The sequence below is a fragment of the Lolium perenne genome, chromosome 3, assembly GCF_019359855.2.
Source record: "Lolium perenne isolate Kyuss_39 chromosome 3, Kyuss_2.0, whole genome shotgun sequence".
Lineage (NCBI taxonomy): Eukaryota > Viridiplantae > Streptophyta > Magnoliopsida > Poales > Poaceae > Lolium > Lolium perenne.
In genome coordinates, this window is record NC_067246.2 from 293,545,271 (window position 1) to 293,565,371 (window position 20,101).

The 20,101-nt window shown below is 44.2% G+C and overlaps 2 protein-coding genes across 2 annotated transcripts; both read right to left on the reverse strand.

Annotated features, from left to right (window-relative positions):
* Positions 1–3,787: 3,787 nt before the first annotated feature.
* LOC127345156 (cytochrome c) lies at positions 3,788–7,270 on the reverse strand. The gene is made up of 3 exons (XM_051371591.2): positions 7,042–7,270; positions 4,755–4,888; positions 3,788–4,097 (listed from the first exon to the last, which is right to left on the reverse strand). Exons 1-3 carry the CDS (start codon positions 7,151–7,153, stop codon positions 4,005–4,007), a joined length of 339 nt encoding a protein of 112 aa, XP_051227551.1. The 5' UTR covers positions 7,154–7,270; the 3' UTR covers positions 3,788–4,004.
* A 9,502-nt stretch (positions 7,271–16,772) lies between these two features.
* LOC127345155 (uncharacterized) lies at positions 16,773–19,053 on the reverse strand. Its single transcript, XM_051371590.2, has 2 exons — positions 18,858–19,053; positions 16,773–18,344 (listed from the first exon to the last, which is right to left on the reverse strand). The coding sequence occupies exon 2, from the start codon at positions 18,227–18,229 to the stop codon at positions 17,039–17,041; it is 1,191 nt and encodes a 396-aa protein (XP_051227550.1). The 5' UTR covers positions 18,230–18,344; positions 18,858–19,053; the 3' UTR covers positions 16,773–17,038.
* Positions 19,054–20,101: the final 1,048 nt, after the last annotated feature.

Consider the following 20,101-nt stretch of genomic DNA (forward strand, 5'->3'; position numbering starts at 1 on the left):
ATTTGGAAGGTGTCTCCAATGTATTGGCCTATTTTCATCAGAACTCTGGAACTCAACCGCATATATGTCACACTTGGAATTACAGTATATATGGGACTATGACGGAAATTCAAAATGGAACTCGGGTTCAGATGCTCCCTATAATTGGACCAATCGGTTGCTGCCAGATTGGTGTTCGCAGGTGTATTTCCTGCAGTATTTTCAGGTGCAGACAGAATTAGAAACAGTGGGATGCCCCACAACCAGCCCGCATTTATGGCATTGTTGCCCGTTGCAAAGGTTCCATTTCAAATGACAAAGTTTTTCTCCTAATAAAAGAAGGTGAAAATGACACAGAAACATAAAGGGAGATCTGAAGTGCATTGGCATTCAGAAATTCGTACTGTCAAACAATGTACCACCTAAATGACATCGTTCTCCTAAAGAAAAAGAAAAAAAAGGTGAAAATGACACAGTAATGGGGAAGAGATATATGTAGTTGAGTGCATTGACAGCAACAAATCCTTACCATGCTCTCAAAATATATTGTTAACCCACCTCCAACAATTAAGTGTAGCTCAGCATATAGACGACAAAGGCACTGGTTCCTTACATGGCAGCCTGGGGAAATCATTGTTCCAGCCACCTTCAAGGATACATGTAGCTAGCATATATGTGAAATTAATCCGTAACAGTAATATCATTAGGGATTTGAAGCAACATGATTATATCATCACCCTTGTTGATGATATACGAGGTAAAAGAACACGTGCGTTATCTGATTGAATATTGTGACATTCTTGCAAAATACAAAATTCAGCATAATATTACATGTACATCAATATAACCAGATGTTAAATGACTCTTTCTCTGTTCTTGCAGGACATGAAATGTGTATTACAAGTTAGCTTTCCTCTAAAAGCATTGCAATCTACTTTATGTATTATTGAAACAAACCAGTCTAATACTAATGGCACTGTCGTAGTGTAGCAGATAAACTGAAGTATGAACACACCACACCATTTATCAGTTGTCGCCAATTGGCTTGGGAGGGCGTCTCTCTATTGGAACTACTTGTGCAGCACGGTCCTGTTTGGTCTTTGCAATGTCGGTATATATAACTTACCCGTTCAGTACCTGTTACACAATTTAGCATCATATACCTTGACAAGATATGTGAACACTCATGATTATTAAAAAAAAATACCTAGTACAAAGCCCAAAGTGTAGAGAGCTGTAATTAACAAGGTTCTGCCAGATTGTTGTCCTGCCCAGCTCCCATCCTAGAGTAAATGATATTGAAAATAGCATGTGATTTATACAGGCCTTACATGATAATTGTCATATTACAAAACAAATAAAATTATAACTTGCAATTGCGTGATAACTCGAAGATACGTCTCTTAAACAAATCATCCCATTCGCAAAAAAAAAAGTTACTTCCCGCATGGTCGCTAAAATGGTAAACCAATGGTAAACTTCAAATGCTAAATTCTCGATAATACGTATCATTCTACGGAATAAATTAATTAATGGTAAATGTTAAGAGAACTATTAAATAATCAACAGTTATGATGATGTGGAGAAATATTTTCTATAAAAATGTGGAAAAAGAGTCTCCCATAACTGAGAATAAATTAATTAATGGTAAATGTTAAGAATACTATTATAGAATATTGCGCACGAGAAACTTGAGATCCACTGCTGTCGAATAACCAATAATTGTGATCAACATCAGGTTCCCAACATGCCTGACAAACGCATTATAACAGTGTATTTTGCTGAAGTAAAAAAGATCGTCGTAAGCAGAAATACTACCGAGCTCTTGAACTGGCTCGTCTTTGCACCCTTTCAAACCAGAGTAATGTCCAGGTCTATTTTATTAAAGTCCGGACTACGGCAGCACGCCCTTTCCAGCAGTGGCATTCTTCAGGTATGCAATGAGATCAGCACGTTCCTGAGGCTTCTTCAATCCAGGGAACACCATCTTAGTCCCAGGAATGTAATGCATATGAAAACAATAATCAGAGTATCAATGTACTACATTCTGCAAGTTGAGATTTGACAACACATGGCAAAAGTATTATCAAGCATATGGCGGGTAAGGTTCAAGATATACTGATTATTACGCATGCATTATTGTCTCTTAGTAAACGGGCATATAACTGGGAGATACAAAGAGCTCTATGCAGACTGGGTAGAGATCTATTTGCATATATTCAGTTAAATGAAGCAGGTAGACTACCGGCGCATGTACACTACAGTATACTTCGTTAGAAAAAAAAGTTATAGTGTATTGGCTAATTTTTCATTTCTAATCAGGGATCCTCTGCCCAGAAATTAATTATGTTTCATTTATAATGGATATGATCAGTGGATATGATGATAATTGTGGGAACAAAATAGGAAATGGCCAGGCTATTCCTTTTCCTGCACCCTGCACGCATATCTAACAGATCTTCTATTTTTCTGCCCCGTAAGACGCGAGTAGAGAGCCCTGTATTCACTTTCCACCGGCCGAAAACTCGTCCGAGCTAGCAGACCCCGTATCCCCACCCCTTATTTTACCCCGTATTTTAAAAAATGCAAAACCGAGGAGAATCATAGATAGTTCTTCACATAGATCATAGATAGGATATACAAAACTGCGCGACTGCATCGCGACTTCTACAATGCTAGGGATGCGCCTAGTCGTCGAGGATGGTGATCGGAGTGGTGGCGGCGGCGGCCTCCCGAGCATTCAGCTCCTCGACGGCGGCGATGGCCTGTGCTGCCTCCTCCGCGTCGGCCTGCGCCTTGTCGGCGGCGTCCTTCTTGGACGCGGCCACCGCCTCCAAGAAGAGGGAGTCCTTCCCCTCCTCCGCCTCCTCTTCCTCGTCGCCGGCTCGCGGCGCTCCTCCGTTGGAGCTCCCCTCCCACGCGGCCTTCCACGCGCGCTGCTGCTCCCACGCGCTCCGCCACTTCTCGAATTCGCCGTCGCTCATCGGCTTCAACGACGGGTCGACCTTGTGGTAACGGCCGCCCTCCGCGAAGTCCCGGAGCGTCGGCGACATCCACTCGGACCCGACGTACTTGCACGCTGCACACCGACTCCCGGCGGCGGAGAATTTGCAGTGGCAGCGCCACACCTCCTCCACCGTGGCCGGCTCGCGGGAGTGCTTCGATCCGGCGGCGGGTGAGAGGCTGCTCCTACGTTGTGCGCTCATGGCTGGCGGCGGTGGAAATGCGGCGGCGCGCGCGTGCGAATTGCTCGCCGGAGTGGTGGCAGCGCACGGCGGGGCTAGGGTTGCGAGTGAGGGGTTGGACCCCCACTCGCACCTTCACCCTCTATTTGTAGGGGACGGCGGGGTGGGTTTGACGGGCCCCGTATTCTGCCGATACAGGCCGACCCGAATACGGGGCCTGCTAGACGGCCCATTTCACCCTCACCCCCTATCCCGCCGGAATAATACGGGGTACGAGCGTTCTAAGGGGCCTGCTAGACATGCTCTTACATTACTGATGGGGTGATTATGGCTGCACCTACTCCAGAATTGCACATTTCAGTCCAGCGAAAACTGCTCCAGTTCCGCAAGGCCTTGAATTACCCTTATCAACCCAGGTTATTTGTAACACTATAGATGGTTATCAATTGATCGGTGGACTCTTTGCAAAAAAAAAAAACATGATGATGGTTTTTCAATGCCTAAGTTCGTATTGGTGTACGAACTGTGTCTTACAACCGTACATACATGTTTGCTCAACGCACGGTTACTGTATCATGTGCTTAAGAAAATTATAGAGCATTGCTCACGAGATACTTGAGATCTACTGCTCGGTCGAATGACCAAATAACTGATGATCAACAACAGATTCACAACATGCGGACAAACGGTCATTATACAAGTGTATTTTGCTGGAAAAAAGAGACCATCATAGGCAGAAATACTACCGAGCACTTGAACTGGCTCGTCGATGCACTCTGTCAAACCAGAGTAATGTCCACGTCTATTTTATTAACATCGGTACTACAGCAGCACGCCCTTTCAAGCTGTGGCACTCTTCAGGTATGCAATGAGATCAGCACGTTCCTGAGGCTTCTTCAGTCCAGGGAACACCATCTTAGTTCCAGGAATGTACTGCATAAGAAATTAATAATCAGAGTGTTGTCCAGAGATCATACAAATGTATTGCATTCTGCAAGTTGAGATTTGACAAAAACATGGCAAAAGTATCAAGCACATGATGGGTAAGGTTCAAGATATACTGATTATTACAGCATGGGATATAACTTGGAGTAACAGGTTGTTCTGAAGAGACAAAGAGAACTATGCAGACTAGGAGGAGATACATTTGCATATATTCAAGTAAATGGATAAGCAGGTAGATAGAACATATAGAAAAAAAATAGGGAAGAAGTGCACACAAAGAAACAGGTACCAAAGTAAAATGAACTCGAGACATAAACTATCATGAACTGACCTCCTGGACTCGGTAGCTTAAATGCATACGAAGTTCAATCAATCCTACCAAAGGACCTTCCAAAACACTAAATTCAACTGGGGAATCCTACCAAAGGACCTTCCAAAACACTAAATTCAACTGGCACTCCCCACGTAAAACAATGTGATTGGCAACAGGTGCGTTAGAACAATTCCTACTGATGACACTAAATGTGATAACGGAGTGAATGAAACTTTTGATTCCAAATGCAGATGATAGAGGCTATCTGAAATGTACCACCGATGACAAATATGAAACTACAACAGGATATGGAGAGTGAGCATTAACCATACCTTCTTAGGATTAAGCAGGTAGTCATACAACGTCTTCTCCTCCCAAATCACAGCCATGCTCTTGTTGGCCGTAGAGTAAGAGTAACCAGGAGTCGTGCCAGATTGCCTCCCAAACAGACCATTCAGGTTAGGCCCTGGATAATATCAGCATGATGGAGACTCTTAGGTACATCTACGAAATTTGGTTAAACAAGAAACTCGACAGTAGCAAAGGAATTTGGTTCCAACCAGTCATGGAACTGAAAGTGTAGAGAATATTTGTGAGAATAATGTAGAGATATTTGTGAGAATTATTTTCACAAAACTGAAAGTGTAAAGAAGACTGCGGAATAACAAACTACCGCCAAGTCTAATCATAGAACTGAACATACATACGTGCATCCCAGTTTCCTGAACTGCTGCATATAAATTGTTTCGCTAAATCACATACAGAACAATATCAAGACATTGCTTAATTTCAAATTAATCATACCTATAAGACTATAAGAGCAGCATTTCCAGCAGGCCCCCAAACCGTAAACCCTAAATAGGCGTATCCAGGTCACACCAAACGCGTTTTGCGGGCCAATATGCTGTTATGCGAGCCGCGTTTGACGCGTCTGAACTACGCGGCCGTTTTTCAGCCCGCAACAAAGGGTTTTGCAAAATATCACAATCAATCAATAGATACAACAAATATTTCATAAAATACAACAATCCAAATTATTAAAACAAATGTGGCGAACGAGATCTTCCTGCAGCTGTTTTGCTGACTCATCACTCTCAATCAGCCGGTAAGTTTTAAGAAAAGCCTGTATCCGGATTTCTAGAAGGTTTGACCCGAGTGCCAACATTATCAAAGAAAAATGATAAGTTCAAACCCCTCTCATCCTCGATGATCATATTGGGTAGAATCACACAAATGGTCATGATATCGCTGAATGTATCCATATCCCAAAATCGGGTTGGTCCTCGGACTATTGCAAATCTAGCTTGCAAAACACCGAAAGCTCGCTCAATGTCTTTCCGAACTACCTCTTGTGCTTTTGCAAACTCAGAGCTATGTTGCCTAGTGGTTTTCACAAATGTGGCCCAATCCGGGTATACACCGTCGACAAGGTAGTATCCCATTGTGTACTTCCTTCCGTTGACGGTGTAGTTGCAAGCCAGGGCATCACCTTTAGCTAGCCGGGCAAGAAGATGGGATCTATGCAACACATTGATATCATTAAGAAAATCGGGCAAACCAAAAAAAAACTATGTCAAATCCAAAGATCCTATGATGCAACTGCCTCAAGAACGATTGTTGGTTTTATGCTCTGGCCACAGTACAAGTTTTGCCAAGCTTTTGGACAATTTTTTCATGTCCAATGCATACAATCTATGTTGCCTAGCATGTCTGGCCAAACTTCTTGTTCGTTCTCCACCATTAATCTAATGGTATCTTCTTCATTGGGAGCTCGAAGATACGAAGAGGCGTGCGCGACGACGAAGATTCCAGCCGATTGGTTGGGGATTCGCGCGTGCCAGCAAGCGAAACGGACACAGTAGGGCAGCGCGTGTTCCTGCCGATCTGAATCGAATGGGGCGGCCCGCCTAGGCTGGGATCTGCGGCGGCGCATGGTGGTGGGAAGGGGAAAGAAGGAGCACCTGAAACTTCCTTCGCACCAACGGGAAAATGGATGAGGTTCGCGCTCGTACATCCTCTCGAGTCCGGGAACTTGGGTTTCCGCGGCGCGAATCGAGATAGCTCGGATTTTATTTTTTTTGGTTTGGGATCTGATGCGGTGTCTAAACCGTCCCTTCCCCACCCACACCACCCCCCTCCCCCAAAACCGGAAATGGATGGGGTCCAATGCGGGATCTGGTAGAGATGCTCTAACTTCATAAAATGTGGGCTATAAAACACTTGCTAACGGTAGAAAAATCATTCTGGTCCTGATGGATATAATACATCTTACCATCTAGTAATAAGGGGAAAAAAAAGGCACACATCCGGCAAAGTTAGGAATCCAACAACACATTCCGGAAAAACGAATACACCAATTTCGCGAATCCCACAAAACTCGCTCGTGACCAACCAATTCCTCAAATTGCCGCCAACAGAACAACCGGGATCCAAACGCGAACGACCAAAGTTGGGCGATCCTTCCCCCAAGAAACAGCGCCTCGCGTCAGGGCAGGCCAGACCACCGCCGACCAAATCGTAGCCAATCCCCAAACGGAACACCAACGTCGTGATCGCGGCATCGTGCTAAAATGAACGAGGCATAATTGACGTTACCGGCAGATCAGGTCTGGCTCTCACCTTGCTTGTGGCCGGCGCCCTTCTCGACGGTGTGGCACTGGGCGCACTTGGTCTTGAAGATCTTCTCGCCGGAGGCAGCGTTCCCCGGGGGCGCCTCCGCGAACGACGCCATCGTCGCCGCCGATCCCGCGCGAACGGTTGCCGGAATAGGGTTAGGGTTCCCTCGGATGGAGGAGCGACTGGCAGAGGCTGGAGGCGGGCGAGAATGGTGATCGTTCTGGTCTGTTCTGGTTCTGCCTGATTTAAAGCGGTACGAGAGATTACGAGAAGCGTGGAGGACCGCAAAGTACGCCGAACCCTATTCACCGCTTAATGCGGCCCCTATGTGGGGCACCGCACAGGGGCGAGAATGGATGGGCCGGCCCATATGCGAGGTGGACGTTAGTTTCTCGCCGGTTTTCATTTTTTCCTATGGTTTCTACAGGTGTTTTGTCCGGTTTGTGCTGGTTGGTTTCTGCGGTTATCTCTGCTTTTCTATTCGGTTTTCAAAAATGTTCGATTTTTAAAAATGTTTAATTTTAAAATGTTTTATTTCGAAAATGTTCAAATTTAAATATTTAAAAATGAATATTTTTAATTTTGAACAATTTTGAAATATGAGCATTTTAAAATTTTGAACAATTAAAATTTTGAACAATTATATTTTTTGATAAATTTTCAAATTTGTACAATTTTAAATTTTGAACCGTTTTCAAACGAGAACAATTCTAATTTTTGAATAGTTTTAAAATTTAAACAATTTTAAATTTGAACATTTTACAAACAAAAATCAAAATAAAAACCAGCTGAAAACCAAAAAATGTTGGACATCGGTCGCCCGTCAATGTGTGGTCGACCTAAGAGCGATATGTGATTTAAATGGGCCGGTCCCATCTTATTCCGGGATGGCCATCCTCGACGCGGCTCCGATCCTAGTCACCGCTTAAAGCGATAAATTGGAGCCCCGCAAAGTACCGTACTACCCCCTAACTGAGACTTCTGCCGTGGAAGGGTGTTCATTCGATTTTTGCCTGTGGAGAACTTTCTGGTCCACTCAGCCCGTCAGAATGACTCGGTGTCGTGGAAGTGGAACGAAAGCTTTCCGTCAGCAAGAGATTATGGGCTTAGAGCATGGGAAACTTTCATGTCCATCTCTTAAAAACAAATTACATGAATATGCGGATAATTTAAACAAGGGAAACAATTCTTAGATCCAAGTGCTGGCAGTAAAATCGGGAGGTGAAAAGGAACAAATCAGGGAATGAGAGCTTTGTAAGAGGAGACAGAGAGCATGATCGAAGATCAACTGACGAGGGCCTCGTGGAGGACCGGCGAGCTTGAGAGAAGAACACGATATGCAATCGGGCCATGATCCCACGACATGCAACACCCTCGGTACAATGAAAACAAAGGCCATCGGTAGGCAGTGATTTCCACATCAATAGACCATCTTTATTTCTACAAACGAACTAGGTCGTTTTCAGTTACTTTTTCTTACACGTCATTAAATTTCGTATGTGGAGCATATTACAGACGGCTGGGTGTATACCATTGTACATACCCTTAACTAGCACTAAAAAAATAAGTTATGCAGAGCTTGGCTAATTGAGGGTAGCCCGACAAAGGATGAAAAAAACCCAATCCCACCCCACTACTGAAATGGAAGGAACCGAGAGTGATCGATATGGCAAGTAATGATGACATGCATCAAAGAAGGAGTTTAAAGGAGAGTGAACCCAAGGATTATGTTTCACTCTCAGGTACTCTTCCTCCGCAACATAAGCATCCAAAGAAGAATTCTACTTTGAATAGTGCAAGAACAAACACGGGTCGATAGGATTCAATGATGAGAACCACCAGGAATAATGAGGACGTACTTATGGACCTATCGTGGGCTTGGCAACGGCACGACAATTTGGGAGCTTCACGGGGCAGCGGATATTTTCCCTATCCATTCTTTGTATAGTGGAGACACAAATTCGAAAGATTATGGTGGCGAGTTTAGCAGGAACATTAGATCATGACAATGCTTTCGTTGTGAGTAGTTCAGGACGCGTAGTGGAGGTCTAGGTATCTTTTGAAACAATGAAATAAATATACTACCTCTATATGTCCATAAAAGATGTTTTAGGTTTTCTAATTGAAGTATGTAGATACTATTTATTGTATAGATACATACATGTTTAGACAAATCTAGGACATTCTTTTATGGACGAGAAGGAGCAGATGTTTTTGCCTTACTCACGGTACCACATTGATGTGGCCACGATGATAACGCGTGAAGCACACGTTCGTTGGGAATCCCAAGAGGAAGGTGTGATGCATACAACAGCAAGTTTTCGCTCAGTAAGAAACCAAGGTTTATCGAACCAGTAGGAGTCAAGGGTCACGTGAAGGTCGTTGGTGACGGAGTGTAGTGCGGCGCAACACTAGGGATTCCGGCGCCAACGTGGAACCTGCACAACACAATCAAAATACTTTGCCCCAACGTAACAGTGAGGTTGTCAATCTCACCGGCTTGCTGTAAACAAAGGATTAAATGTATAGTGTGGAGAATGATGTTTGCTTGTAAAGAACAGTAGAGAACAGAGTTTGCAGTAGATTGTATTTCGGATGTAAAAGAATGGACCGTGGTCCACAGTTCACTAGTGGTGTCTCTCCCACAAGATAAATAGCATGTTGGGTGAACAAATTACAGTTGGGCAATTGACAAATAGAGATGCATACATATCATGATGATTACTATGAGATTTAATCAGGGCATTACGACAAAGTACATAGACCGCTATCCAGCATGCATCTATGCCTAAAAATTCCACCTTCAGGTTAGCATCCGCACCCCTTCCAGTATTAAGTTGTAAACAACAGACAATTGCATTAAGTATGGTGCGTAATGTAATCAACACAAATATCCTTAGACAAAGCATTGATGTTTTATCCCTAGTGGCAACAACACATCCACAACCTTAGAACTTTCTGTCACTGTCCCAGATTCAATGGAGGCATGAACCCACCATCGAGCATAAATACTCCCTCTTGGAGTCACAAGTATCAACTTGGCTAGAGCCTCTACTAGCAACGGAGAGCATGCAAGAACATAAACAACATATGTATGATAGATTGATAATCAACTTGACATAGTATTCAATATTCATCGGATCCCAACAAACACAACATGTAGCATTACAAATAGATGATCTTGATCATGATAGGTAGCTCACAAGATCTAACATGATAGCACAATGAGAAGAAGACAACCATCTAGCTACTGCTATGGACCCATAGTCCAAGGATGAACTACTCACGCATCAATCCGGAGGCGGGCATGATGATGTAGAGCCCTCCGGTGATGATTCCCCTCTCCGGCAGGGTGCCGGAGGCGATCTCCTGAATCCCCCAAGATGGGATTGGCGGCGGCGGCGTCTCTGGAAGTATTTCCGTATCGTGGCTCTCGGTAATAGGGTTTTCGCGACGGAGAGTTTAAGTAGGCGGAAGGGTAGGGTCGGTGGAGGCACGAGGGCCCCACACCATAGGGCGGCGCGGGCCCCACCCTGGCCGTGCGGCCCTGTGGTCTGGGCGCCTCGTCGCCCCACCTCGTATGCTCTTCGGTCTTCTGGAAGCTCCGTGGAAAAATAAGACCCTGGGCGTTGATTTCGTCCAATTCCGAGAATATTTTCTTTGTAGGATTTTTGAAACCAAAAACAACAGAAAACAGCAACTGGCTCTTCGGCATCTCGTTAATAGGTTAGTGCCGGAAAATGCATAATAAAGATGTAAAGTGTGTATAAAACATGTGAGTATTGTCATAAAAGTAGCATGGAACATAAGAAATTATAGATACGTTTGAGACGTATCACACGACTCCTTCTGATTCAGAACCATGAGGACTAACTGAGGACTCACATGTGTTTACGGAGCGCCACAAGACTTGGATTATGCTAAAAAAAACATTAAAAGCATCATCACTATTACTGTGGCTTTGCATCAGAGATTTCAATGAAGTACTCATATGTAAGGAGCATATCGGTATCAGTGATAGAAGTAATACTCATATCCATACATTCAGGGGAGATATATGTGAGCTGATGGATCTTGGCTACACAGATTTATCATGAACGTTTTTTTTAAGGTAGCTGGAGGAACCTTTTGGAGGGTTCATATAAATCGAGTGTTTGCCTTAGCTAGCTGGGGCAAGCATTATCCTTGGCGACCTTATTCATCACGAGCCACAAGATGATCCTTCTTTGTCAAGAGCCACAAGTTGCATGCACACCGCTAGCACATCTGTTTAGATACGAGGCTATGTGGGAAGCTCATCGGAGCTTTAAACCTTTAATCAAGAAGATGAAGGGTGCATGCACGACCTTGAAAGGAATTTGAAGGACTCTTGCATTACCTCTCATCATGGAAGGACTACCTTTGGGAACGTCCGCAAGGATTGAAGAATGAGATGGCTACATGGCAAGCTTTGCCGGATAGAGTTGGTTCGAATTAGAAAGATACAAAAGATGTGGAGAGGCTTCTTGAGCTATGCCATATATATGAAACGATGTGTTTGAAGCTATCATGTATTCAATGGCTATCTGAGGCTCTCTGAGGCTGACAATAACACCAAGTTCTTTCCATATGAGAGCTGCTAGCAGGAGAAACAAGAAAAAATGCATTAGTCGCCTTGCCCACCACAATGGTTGCTACCAAATTAAGATCAAATGAACTACTAAGCGAGCTAACAAGAGAGTTTCACAACAAATTGTACACCAAGGAAGGGATCTCTCGGGATGAGGAAGCACTAGACTAATTTCCCAGATCTATCACTGATGCCATGAAAGATTGCACCATTTGAGCAGTTGGAAGTAAAACAATATCTTTTTTTTCAAATGTATCTTGTGAGGGCTCCACGGAGTGATGGTTATCAAGCCTAGTTCTTCCAGAAGTATTGGGACGTTTGTTGGGATGAAGTAACAAAAGTCGTGCTATGAATATTGCAGGGGTGTGATAGCTCGGAATCAATTAATAAAACTTTATTGTTTTGATTCGGATGGTGGCTAATACAAAGGTGTTGGGCCAATCCTTTATAGAAACTTTTACAATATTTCTTCTAATGTTTTGGCTAATATGTTGAAAGATTTTTTTTGTCATAAATTATCTCGCAAGGACAGTTAACCTTTATCCCTGAAAGGTTAATTATGGATAATATCATTAAGAAGATGATTGCCTTTATTTCATGATGCTAAATGGTGCTAAGGATCATCAACTCTGTGCGCTGAAGTTGGACATGCGGAAGGCATATAACCGCGGCGAATGGACTTATCTTCATGTGATAATGATCCACATGGGGCTCGCCACTACTTATTACGAGCCTAGTCTCATCAATATCTTTCTTGATGTTATTCAACGGTTCTTCCCTAGCCGAGTTTCGGCTTTCAAGGGGGGTTGTGCCAAGGTGATCCAGTATCCCCTTACCTATTCTTAGTTGCATAGGGACTTTCTAGCCTCGTAAAACAAACTAGTCATTCATCACATCTTTAGGGTTAAAGGTGGCCCCGAACTGCCACTTGTTTGTTGATGATAACTTGATGTTAGTTAAAGCTAGTGAAGAGGGAGATATGTCGACAAATGAACTCTCAGGTAAGTATTGAAATGCTTCATGCCAACGAGATTATTTAGACAAGTCTCATGTGCTCTTTAGCAAGGGTGTCCATACGCACATCGACAAGATGAGAAGTATATTCAAAATGTCCCCGGCGAGACACTCAATCAAAAATATTTCAACATGTCATATGATGTTAGGAGATCCACGAATCATGCATTTAAATATCTCAAGGACCGGATTTTAAAAAGGTACAAGGGTGGATAGCTAGCACAAACCCTTGCGCCTGTTAATTAGCAAGAAAGCTCTTATTAAAGTGGCATAGGCAATTCCCACATTTTCAATGCCTTGCTTCAAATTACCAAGGGGTCTATGTTTGGCTATTAATTCAATGATGTGCAGTTTCTGATGGGGCGGTAAGAATGGTAGCCGAAATTCTAAGGAGTTATGGGACTTTGCGACATTGAATAATTCAACTTGGAAATGGTGGCTAGGAATGCTTGGAGTATCCTCTGAAACCCCGAGTCACTGATCGCAAAAAATTCTTGAAGGCATTATATTTTCCAAACATGGATTTTCTTGAGACATCACTTGTCTCCTCACCATCACAACTTTGGTTGTGCTCTCATGGAATGTCATGATGCCATGAAGCAAGGTCTGATCCGGTGGATCGTTGTTGGGGAGTACATGCATTCTTGGAACCGCACGTGGTTACCTCACGATTTCATGCTACGACCACTAACCTGCCCCAAGGAGGGTCCAACAATGAGTGTGGCATCTTTCATCAACAATACATTAGCATCATCTTGGAAGCACAAGATGCCTAGAAAAAACCTTCTACTCATGGATGCTGAAATGATCTACTCAATTCGCTAAAAAATCACATGGCGGATGAATGACTTCTGGGTCTGGCATTACTAGAATAATGGGATATACTCACAGTTGATCGGCATATCACCTCTTAGTATAAATGGAGAAGAGGGGGGACTGGTTATAGGGACGATCTACGGGCTAAAATATAGTTGGGGAGAGAAAATCTTGACAACGATTGTAGAGATTTCATGTTCCGTCTAAGCTCCTTGTTTTCCTTCCGCGGTTGGCACAACAAACCTTACCAACTGGACATGTTTTACTCTGTAGACATATGGAATAATCAATACATTCTCAATTTGTGGTGAAGTTGATTCATGGAGACACTCATCAATTAACTACCTGATCTCAAGGTGTGCGTGGGCGCTAACGGACAAGAGATTCACGGAGCATATGTGGTGAATGAAGATCCATCGTCGAAATAATGGTAGTTTGAAATGATGGAGACAATATCTCATGATGAATTCGCAAGAGTGGTAGTGACTATGTGAGCTATCTGGTATGCTAGGAGGAATATCATAAGAAAACAAATATGAGAGCCCAATGTCTACTCATTTGTTCATCCAAAATTACCTCCACGGCCTCTCCATCAGAAAGGGCGCAGGAGAAGGGAGGTATGCAGCAGACACATCCTAGGTGGACCCCCCGAGTAGGTTGCACGAAGATTAGTGTCGATGCCATTGTGGCGAAGATCAGCACCGATGAAATGGTAGGTGAAGTTTGCAGGAGGGTTGTTTCTAGTAGTATTGGATGTCAAGTTTGTCTCATTCAACCTCCTCCTGATGGTCTTTGTATGATAAAGTGCCATGTTTCCCTAAAAAGGGGGGCATACAAGGAAGGTGGAAGGGAAGCATAGCCCATGGGAAGCCAATGAAAGCGGCTCATGTCATAGCTAGATTTAATACTATAATACTATATATTTGTATTTGGGTCGATGACCCTGACTTTCTCTTTAAAACTCTTATGGACGATGTTACTTTTATGCGTAATTAATAAAGAAGTCATGTTGGACTTTCCTAAAACAAATGTTTCCATTTGCTTGCCCTAAAAAAATGGGGCTCATTCCACACCTCCAAATAAGAAAATTTTCCATAACTCGAAATGCGCAAAGCTATTTCAGTTTTTTTCACTATTTATTTGTCTTGGACTTTTCTTATGTATTTTAGTCCATATATTTGTTTGCTCTAGAATTGTTTTACTTTTCTTCGTGAAATCCGTTGTTGCTTTTTTCTCCGCGACTGCACTTTCAATATAAACCAATTGGAAATTTTGAAAATGCGCAACCTTTTTTGGGTTGTTTTTCTTGTAGCTGTTGTTATTTTTAAGCAATTTGTTTTGTTGTGCACTTAAAATGCGCAAAATACTTCTTTGGTGCTCATAAGTATGTTTTTATGATTCATTTTAGATTTTAAAAGTTGTTGATCGTTTGCACTTGATATATGTGCTAGTTGCACATTTGCACAATGCGTAAATATATATTTGTCACTGAATACGAATTTCATAAAAAAAAGTTGCATTTTACTTTTCCACTTTTAAACTAAAAGTTTGCACTTTCACAATGATTTTTTTTGTTAATGAAAGTAGTAGGCAAAATGTTTGATCAAATGGGAGTTGAGAGTATGTGCTGAGTTACAGACTGTGAACAAAAAAACAAAGCATTGAGCACCACGGGCTCGTCATCCGCCGCATCCCGAGAATTGCATGCACGAAAAAGTCTTCAGGGTGAGTCTCGAAGGAACAAACGAAAGAGCCCTGCAAGGCTAGCTGCGAGCGCGGCGACAACACGACGAAGTAGGGGCAACGGACGCCTCACCACCACCACCAACACCACCACCACCAGAGCATGGCGTATAGCTGTATCTTGTAGCGCGCGACGACGAGCTAGCCCCCAGCCACGCGCTGCCGCCGCGTTGCGGTGCACGAGACCGGCGCTCCGATGCCGCTGTCGCCACCCGGCCGGGCCGGTGCGGCAAGTTTGGCGCGGCAAGCTGGCGCTGGTTAAGACAAGATTTGCTGTTCTCGAAGAAAAAGAACGAGAAGATTTGCTACACAGGTTTCCGGTGCAAGAGAAGATGTGCGTGCGTCCGACTAGGAAGATTCAGCCGGGACCACAGTAGATCGCCAACACAATCGCTCTAATTTTATTCATGGAGTAGTACTGTAGTAGTACTACTGTACAATGGATTTACACTTGTTCAGGCGCATTTACTGGACACACAAAAAATCTCTGATCACGGTACAGCCAGGCCGTGGTGAACTGTTGAGAGCTGAAGGCGCAAGTGAATGTCAGGTTGGCAGCAGCACGCGGAAGCACATCATTTCCGCTGAGAAAGTTTAATCAGAGAATGGGCATCACGAGATGGAGTACCAGAAGTCTACCGTCCCCTTCTTCTCCTGATGAAGCTGGCCAAACGTATGGTTCCGAGAAAAAATCATCATAAAAAACCCCAGAACAAGGCAGCAGCCCCACTGATAATAATAACCGGGCGATCCCTCCATGCCCCAGCTCACATGCATTGCTGTACTAACAGCAAGTGTCAGCATGTAAACACACACCCACTAGCGACCCCAACTTGAGGGGAATCCTATGTGCTGCTGGTACGTACAAGCAGCACACGTTCTCAAGAGAAGCTGTGGAACAGAGGGCAGTAATCTTGGCAGAAAATGGGACAAAATGGTAGCCACTAAAAAATATCAGAGACAACATCCTCCCAGTTGACTGTGTGCAGCACACAGATGCTTTGGATACCAGGCAGCAAGCATCTAGATCACGCATGGTGAACCAAAATACTAGTATAAACATATATATGTGAACACCTGCCCACAGGTGTATTTTATATGGAATATCCGCAGACCTACGCATTGTTGTCAAAGCATAAAAAGACAGGCGAGCAGCAAAACAAAATCAAATATATCCAGGGTTAGCTAGTGACAAAACCCACCAACAGGACGGACAAGCTGTCTGCGGCTAGCAGCCACAAGAAGTCTCTGTAGACATCTAGGAGCAGTAGATTTCAAGTGACAGATCCAGGTGAAAGTGAAACATCCTGGGATGGAAGATGAAGAATCAAATTTCTGATCAAACATTTCATGGGTGCTACTGCATTCCGCCCATGCCATTTATATCAGACAGCTTCTTTACAGACGGTTGATTCAAATACATGCTATGCATAGCTGTCATGGAGAGAAGCAACAAAGGCATAGACGACAAGATGAGCCCCATTCCAGCCTAGGCCACGGTGGAGCGTATTAGCTAAGATACTCTTGTGGGGTCAAGCAAACCAACCAAAAGTGAACTCCAACTCATCCTTTGCCAGCCAATGCCAGGTGCACGCACAGCTGCTTGCTTAGCATTTTTTTGCAAGATCTAGCTACTTGCTACATTCATAAGTTGGAACTAGACAAACTGATCTAAATGGATGAGTCTTGCTACTTGAAAACTTTACAAAAAACCTTTTGATTGCCACAAAACTGTTATCATTAAGGTAGGTGAGAGGAAGAAGAAGAAGAAAGGAAGATCACATAGTAGAAGGGGCCAAAGCCACATGTGAACACTACTTAGTATCTAGGGACTTCCTTGAGAGGTAGCATGGCGGCACTTGGTGAAGAACCTGAAGGTGAGGATGATCCAATTTGGATGCCGCTGCGGGAAGAGAACCCGATATCATCCACACCATCCTGCGGAAGTTGGTCTTCCCTGATCATTGTGCGGAAGGATATGGAGCCACGCTTTGTTGACGTGTCAGAGTTCCGCTCGATTTCTCGGAAGCTCTGGTGCGCCACAAGCGACGAGCCCTCATAGTAGTAATCATCATATGGCACCATCTCTACTGGCATTTCCCTGTTGCGTATCTTCCGGAGTGCCAATGAATCTGCGACTGGGAAGTATACCAGCAAGAGTATCCCAACTGTTGTGCAGGACAGCATCATCAAGAATGACAAGAAGATGATGACCTCGAACGCTATATCTCCTGGATGGGGCATGACTGAAAACCCAAGAAGGATCACCCTGATTGGGAGGAAGAAAAGCACCGATATTATCAGCAAAGAAACCCTCCTTCGCAGCGCCTTGTTGATGACCAAGGATAAGACCCGAGATCCAACATAGGAGACATAGCTCATCAGGATGACATCTATAAGCCCCAGAAAAATGGTGCCAAACAACGGATAGGTGCAGACATTGGTGTCCCCAACCGGCATGGACGTCCGTATGAAGTACTTGGCAATCTTCCTCCTTCCATTCTCACTGTTCTCATCCTTAACAAAGGTAGGGCCGACAAACACGAGAAGGGCCTGGACGAAGAAAACCGGGACGCAGAAAACCAGCATGTAGCCAATGGTCTTCAAGTTCCATCTTTGGTTCAGAGTGCCCGACTCCCTCTTCTGTAACGAGCCATGCAGGAGGAAAGCAAACACGAAGAAGATGCATGGTTCCGCAAACCCTAGATTGGAAAGGATGTAGGCGTCACATGCGATCTTCTGCCACTCGGCGGTGGCGAACAGCTTCCGCTTCAAGAAGCTGGACCTCACGATCTCCCCCAGTCCCCACCAGATGGTGATGAGGATGAGGGCAATGCGAGTGACCCAGGGGCCGTTAAAGTAGCCGAGCGGGAGCAAGACCCCTCTCCGGATCCGAAACCAGAAGTAGATGGAGAGGCAGATGCAGAAGAGGCCGAGAGCAGCGAGGAGCGCAAACAGTGCAATGGTGACGACACCGAATGCATCGGCAGCTACTCTGGTCAGGTGCATCACCCGAAGAACAGCTGCCACGCATGCTCTCTGCTCGCATCGATAGCACGGCGGCCCGCAAGCACCATAGACTCGGCCGCCTTCCAAGTTTGAACCGCGTCCAGCTTCTACAGCACTGCAATCGCAAAACCATAGTAATCGCGTGAGTGAGGCAACGATCCAAATTTGGTAAATACTGGTAGGGGCTAAGAAAAGGAAAATACAGTTGAACAGCAAAACAGGTTTTGTTTGATTGCACCCTAAACCTCTGGCCAAGCATAGGAAGCCAGTAGGTTCCATTTAGTTACTGGCACATCCGCACACCCGCAGTTAATACAGACATGGGGTAGTCCAACATGCCCTAAGCCCCCGCAACACTATCGCTTAATCACCTAATTAGCAAGCATGTAAAGCAGTAGTTGCATCCGCTAACCAGAAGCTTACCATTCCGGCACCGAAAGACAGCAACATGTAACCACTAAACACTTGGAAAACAGCAAGCATAGCACTTCTGGAGCAACGTATCTATCTACCGACTACACGGGTAAATAAAATCAGTCCCCTAGTAGTAAGCAGCAAGCTAAGCAGAGATCACCGAGAGAGTCGGCAGCAGTATGCATAGAATAAACGAAAGGTCAGCGCGAATCACCTTAGCGAGGGGCGGGCGGGCGGTGGCGGGGAGCGGTGTCCCCGGCGGCGGATGCTGCGGCAGCCCGGACCCCCGATGGGATCCGGCGATTTTCCGAGGGCGAACGGGCGGCGACGGCGGGAAGCGGTGGGATCCGGCGGGCGGAGCGGAATGGGAGGCCTGGCGGTGGAGATTGGTAGGCGTGGGGAATGGAATGGGGGAGGTGGAGGAGGAGAGAGAGAGAGTCGAGGCAGAGCGAAGAAGAGAGAGGAGAGGCGGGGGTGGGAGACAGGCTGTCTCCAGTTGTCCTGCGGCTCGGTTCGGTTGGTGCCGAGCCTCACGCCGCGGCCGTCCCCACCCGAGCCTACGTGGGGGCTTATATAGGCGCATATTGTTAGGTGCACACCAACGCAGCACAACAGGTCAAACCAAAGGCTAGTTTTTACTCTCTGCTATCTATCTCTTGGATGGATATTAATTGCCAACCCGTGTTTAAATGCCTTAATTTTTTCTTCCAAATATTTGATATCCATCTCCACCGAACATTGGATATCCACTATCATTTATCAACCGCCATTTAAACGGCATATTTTCCTTCCGAACAATTTTGCATATTAATTGTTAGCCAAGCCTATTTTACTTATTAATTATCAACCTACCTCAACAGACATATTTTCCTGTTTTTTCATACATTTGGAAAATAGATATACTACTCCTACATAAAATATGTGTGATTACAAAGAAAACACACATAAAGTTCAAAAGAAAATACAAAGAAGACACACATCAGCACGCAAACTCTAAACTAAACACAAGAATATATCACAACATGAAGATAGTATATCTCGAATGCATTGTGGTGTGCCAAAACACTAAATGACACAATATACCAAAACACTAAAAGAGAGTGTATCTCTAGTACGTAGTGTGATATGATATCTCATATATTTAGCATATCCTCCATATATATAGCATATCTCGCACATCTGAGTATATCTAGCAGGATGTGCTAACTATCTGCAGGATATGCTGAATATATGAGCTATCATATTACACTATCTATTAGATTATATATGTTTATGTTTTTCATTAATTAGTTTGCTTATATTTTAAATATAAATGTGTCATGATATAACATGTATCTCCCAAATAAATATGCAAGGACATGACTGAATCTTCTTGTGAAAAAATTACGAATCTTGAAAATTGTGCATGGTTCGCTACTTAAATTGCACCAGTTTCAGTTCTATAGAACAAATATGGTC

What these genes read in the sequence shown, in the direction of transcription:
- LOC127345156 (XM_051371591.2), bottom strand. Translation starts at nt 7,153, where the DNA reads ATGGCGTCGTTCGCGGAGGCGCCCCCGGGGAACGCTGCCTCCGGCGAG. An exon ending in GGGCGCCGGCCACAAGCAAG is followed by an intron (nt 4,889 to 7,041) that starts GTGAGAGCCAGA and finishes GATATTATCCAG; the next exon opens with GGCCTAACCTGAATGGTCTG. An exon ending in ACCTGCTTAATCCTAAGAAG is followed by an intron (nt 4,098 to 4,754) that starts GTATGGTTAATG and finishes TTTCTTATGCAG; the next exon opens with TACATTCCTGGAACTAAGAT.
- LOC127345155 (XM_051371590.2), bottom strand. Translation starts at nt 18,229, where the DNA reads ATGCACCTGACCAGAGTAGCTGCCGATGCATTCGGTGTCGTCACCATT.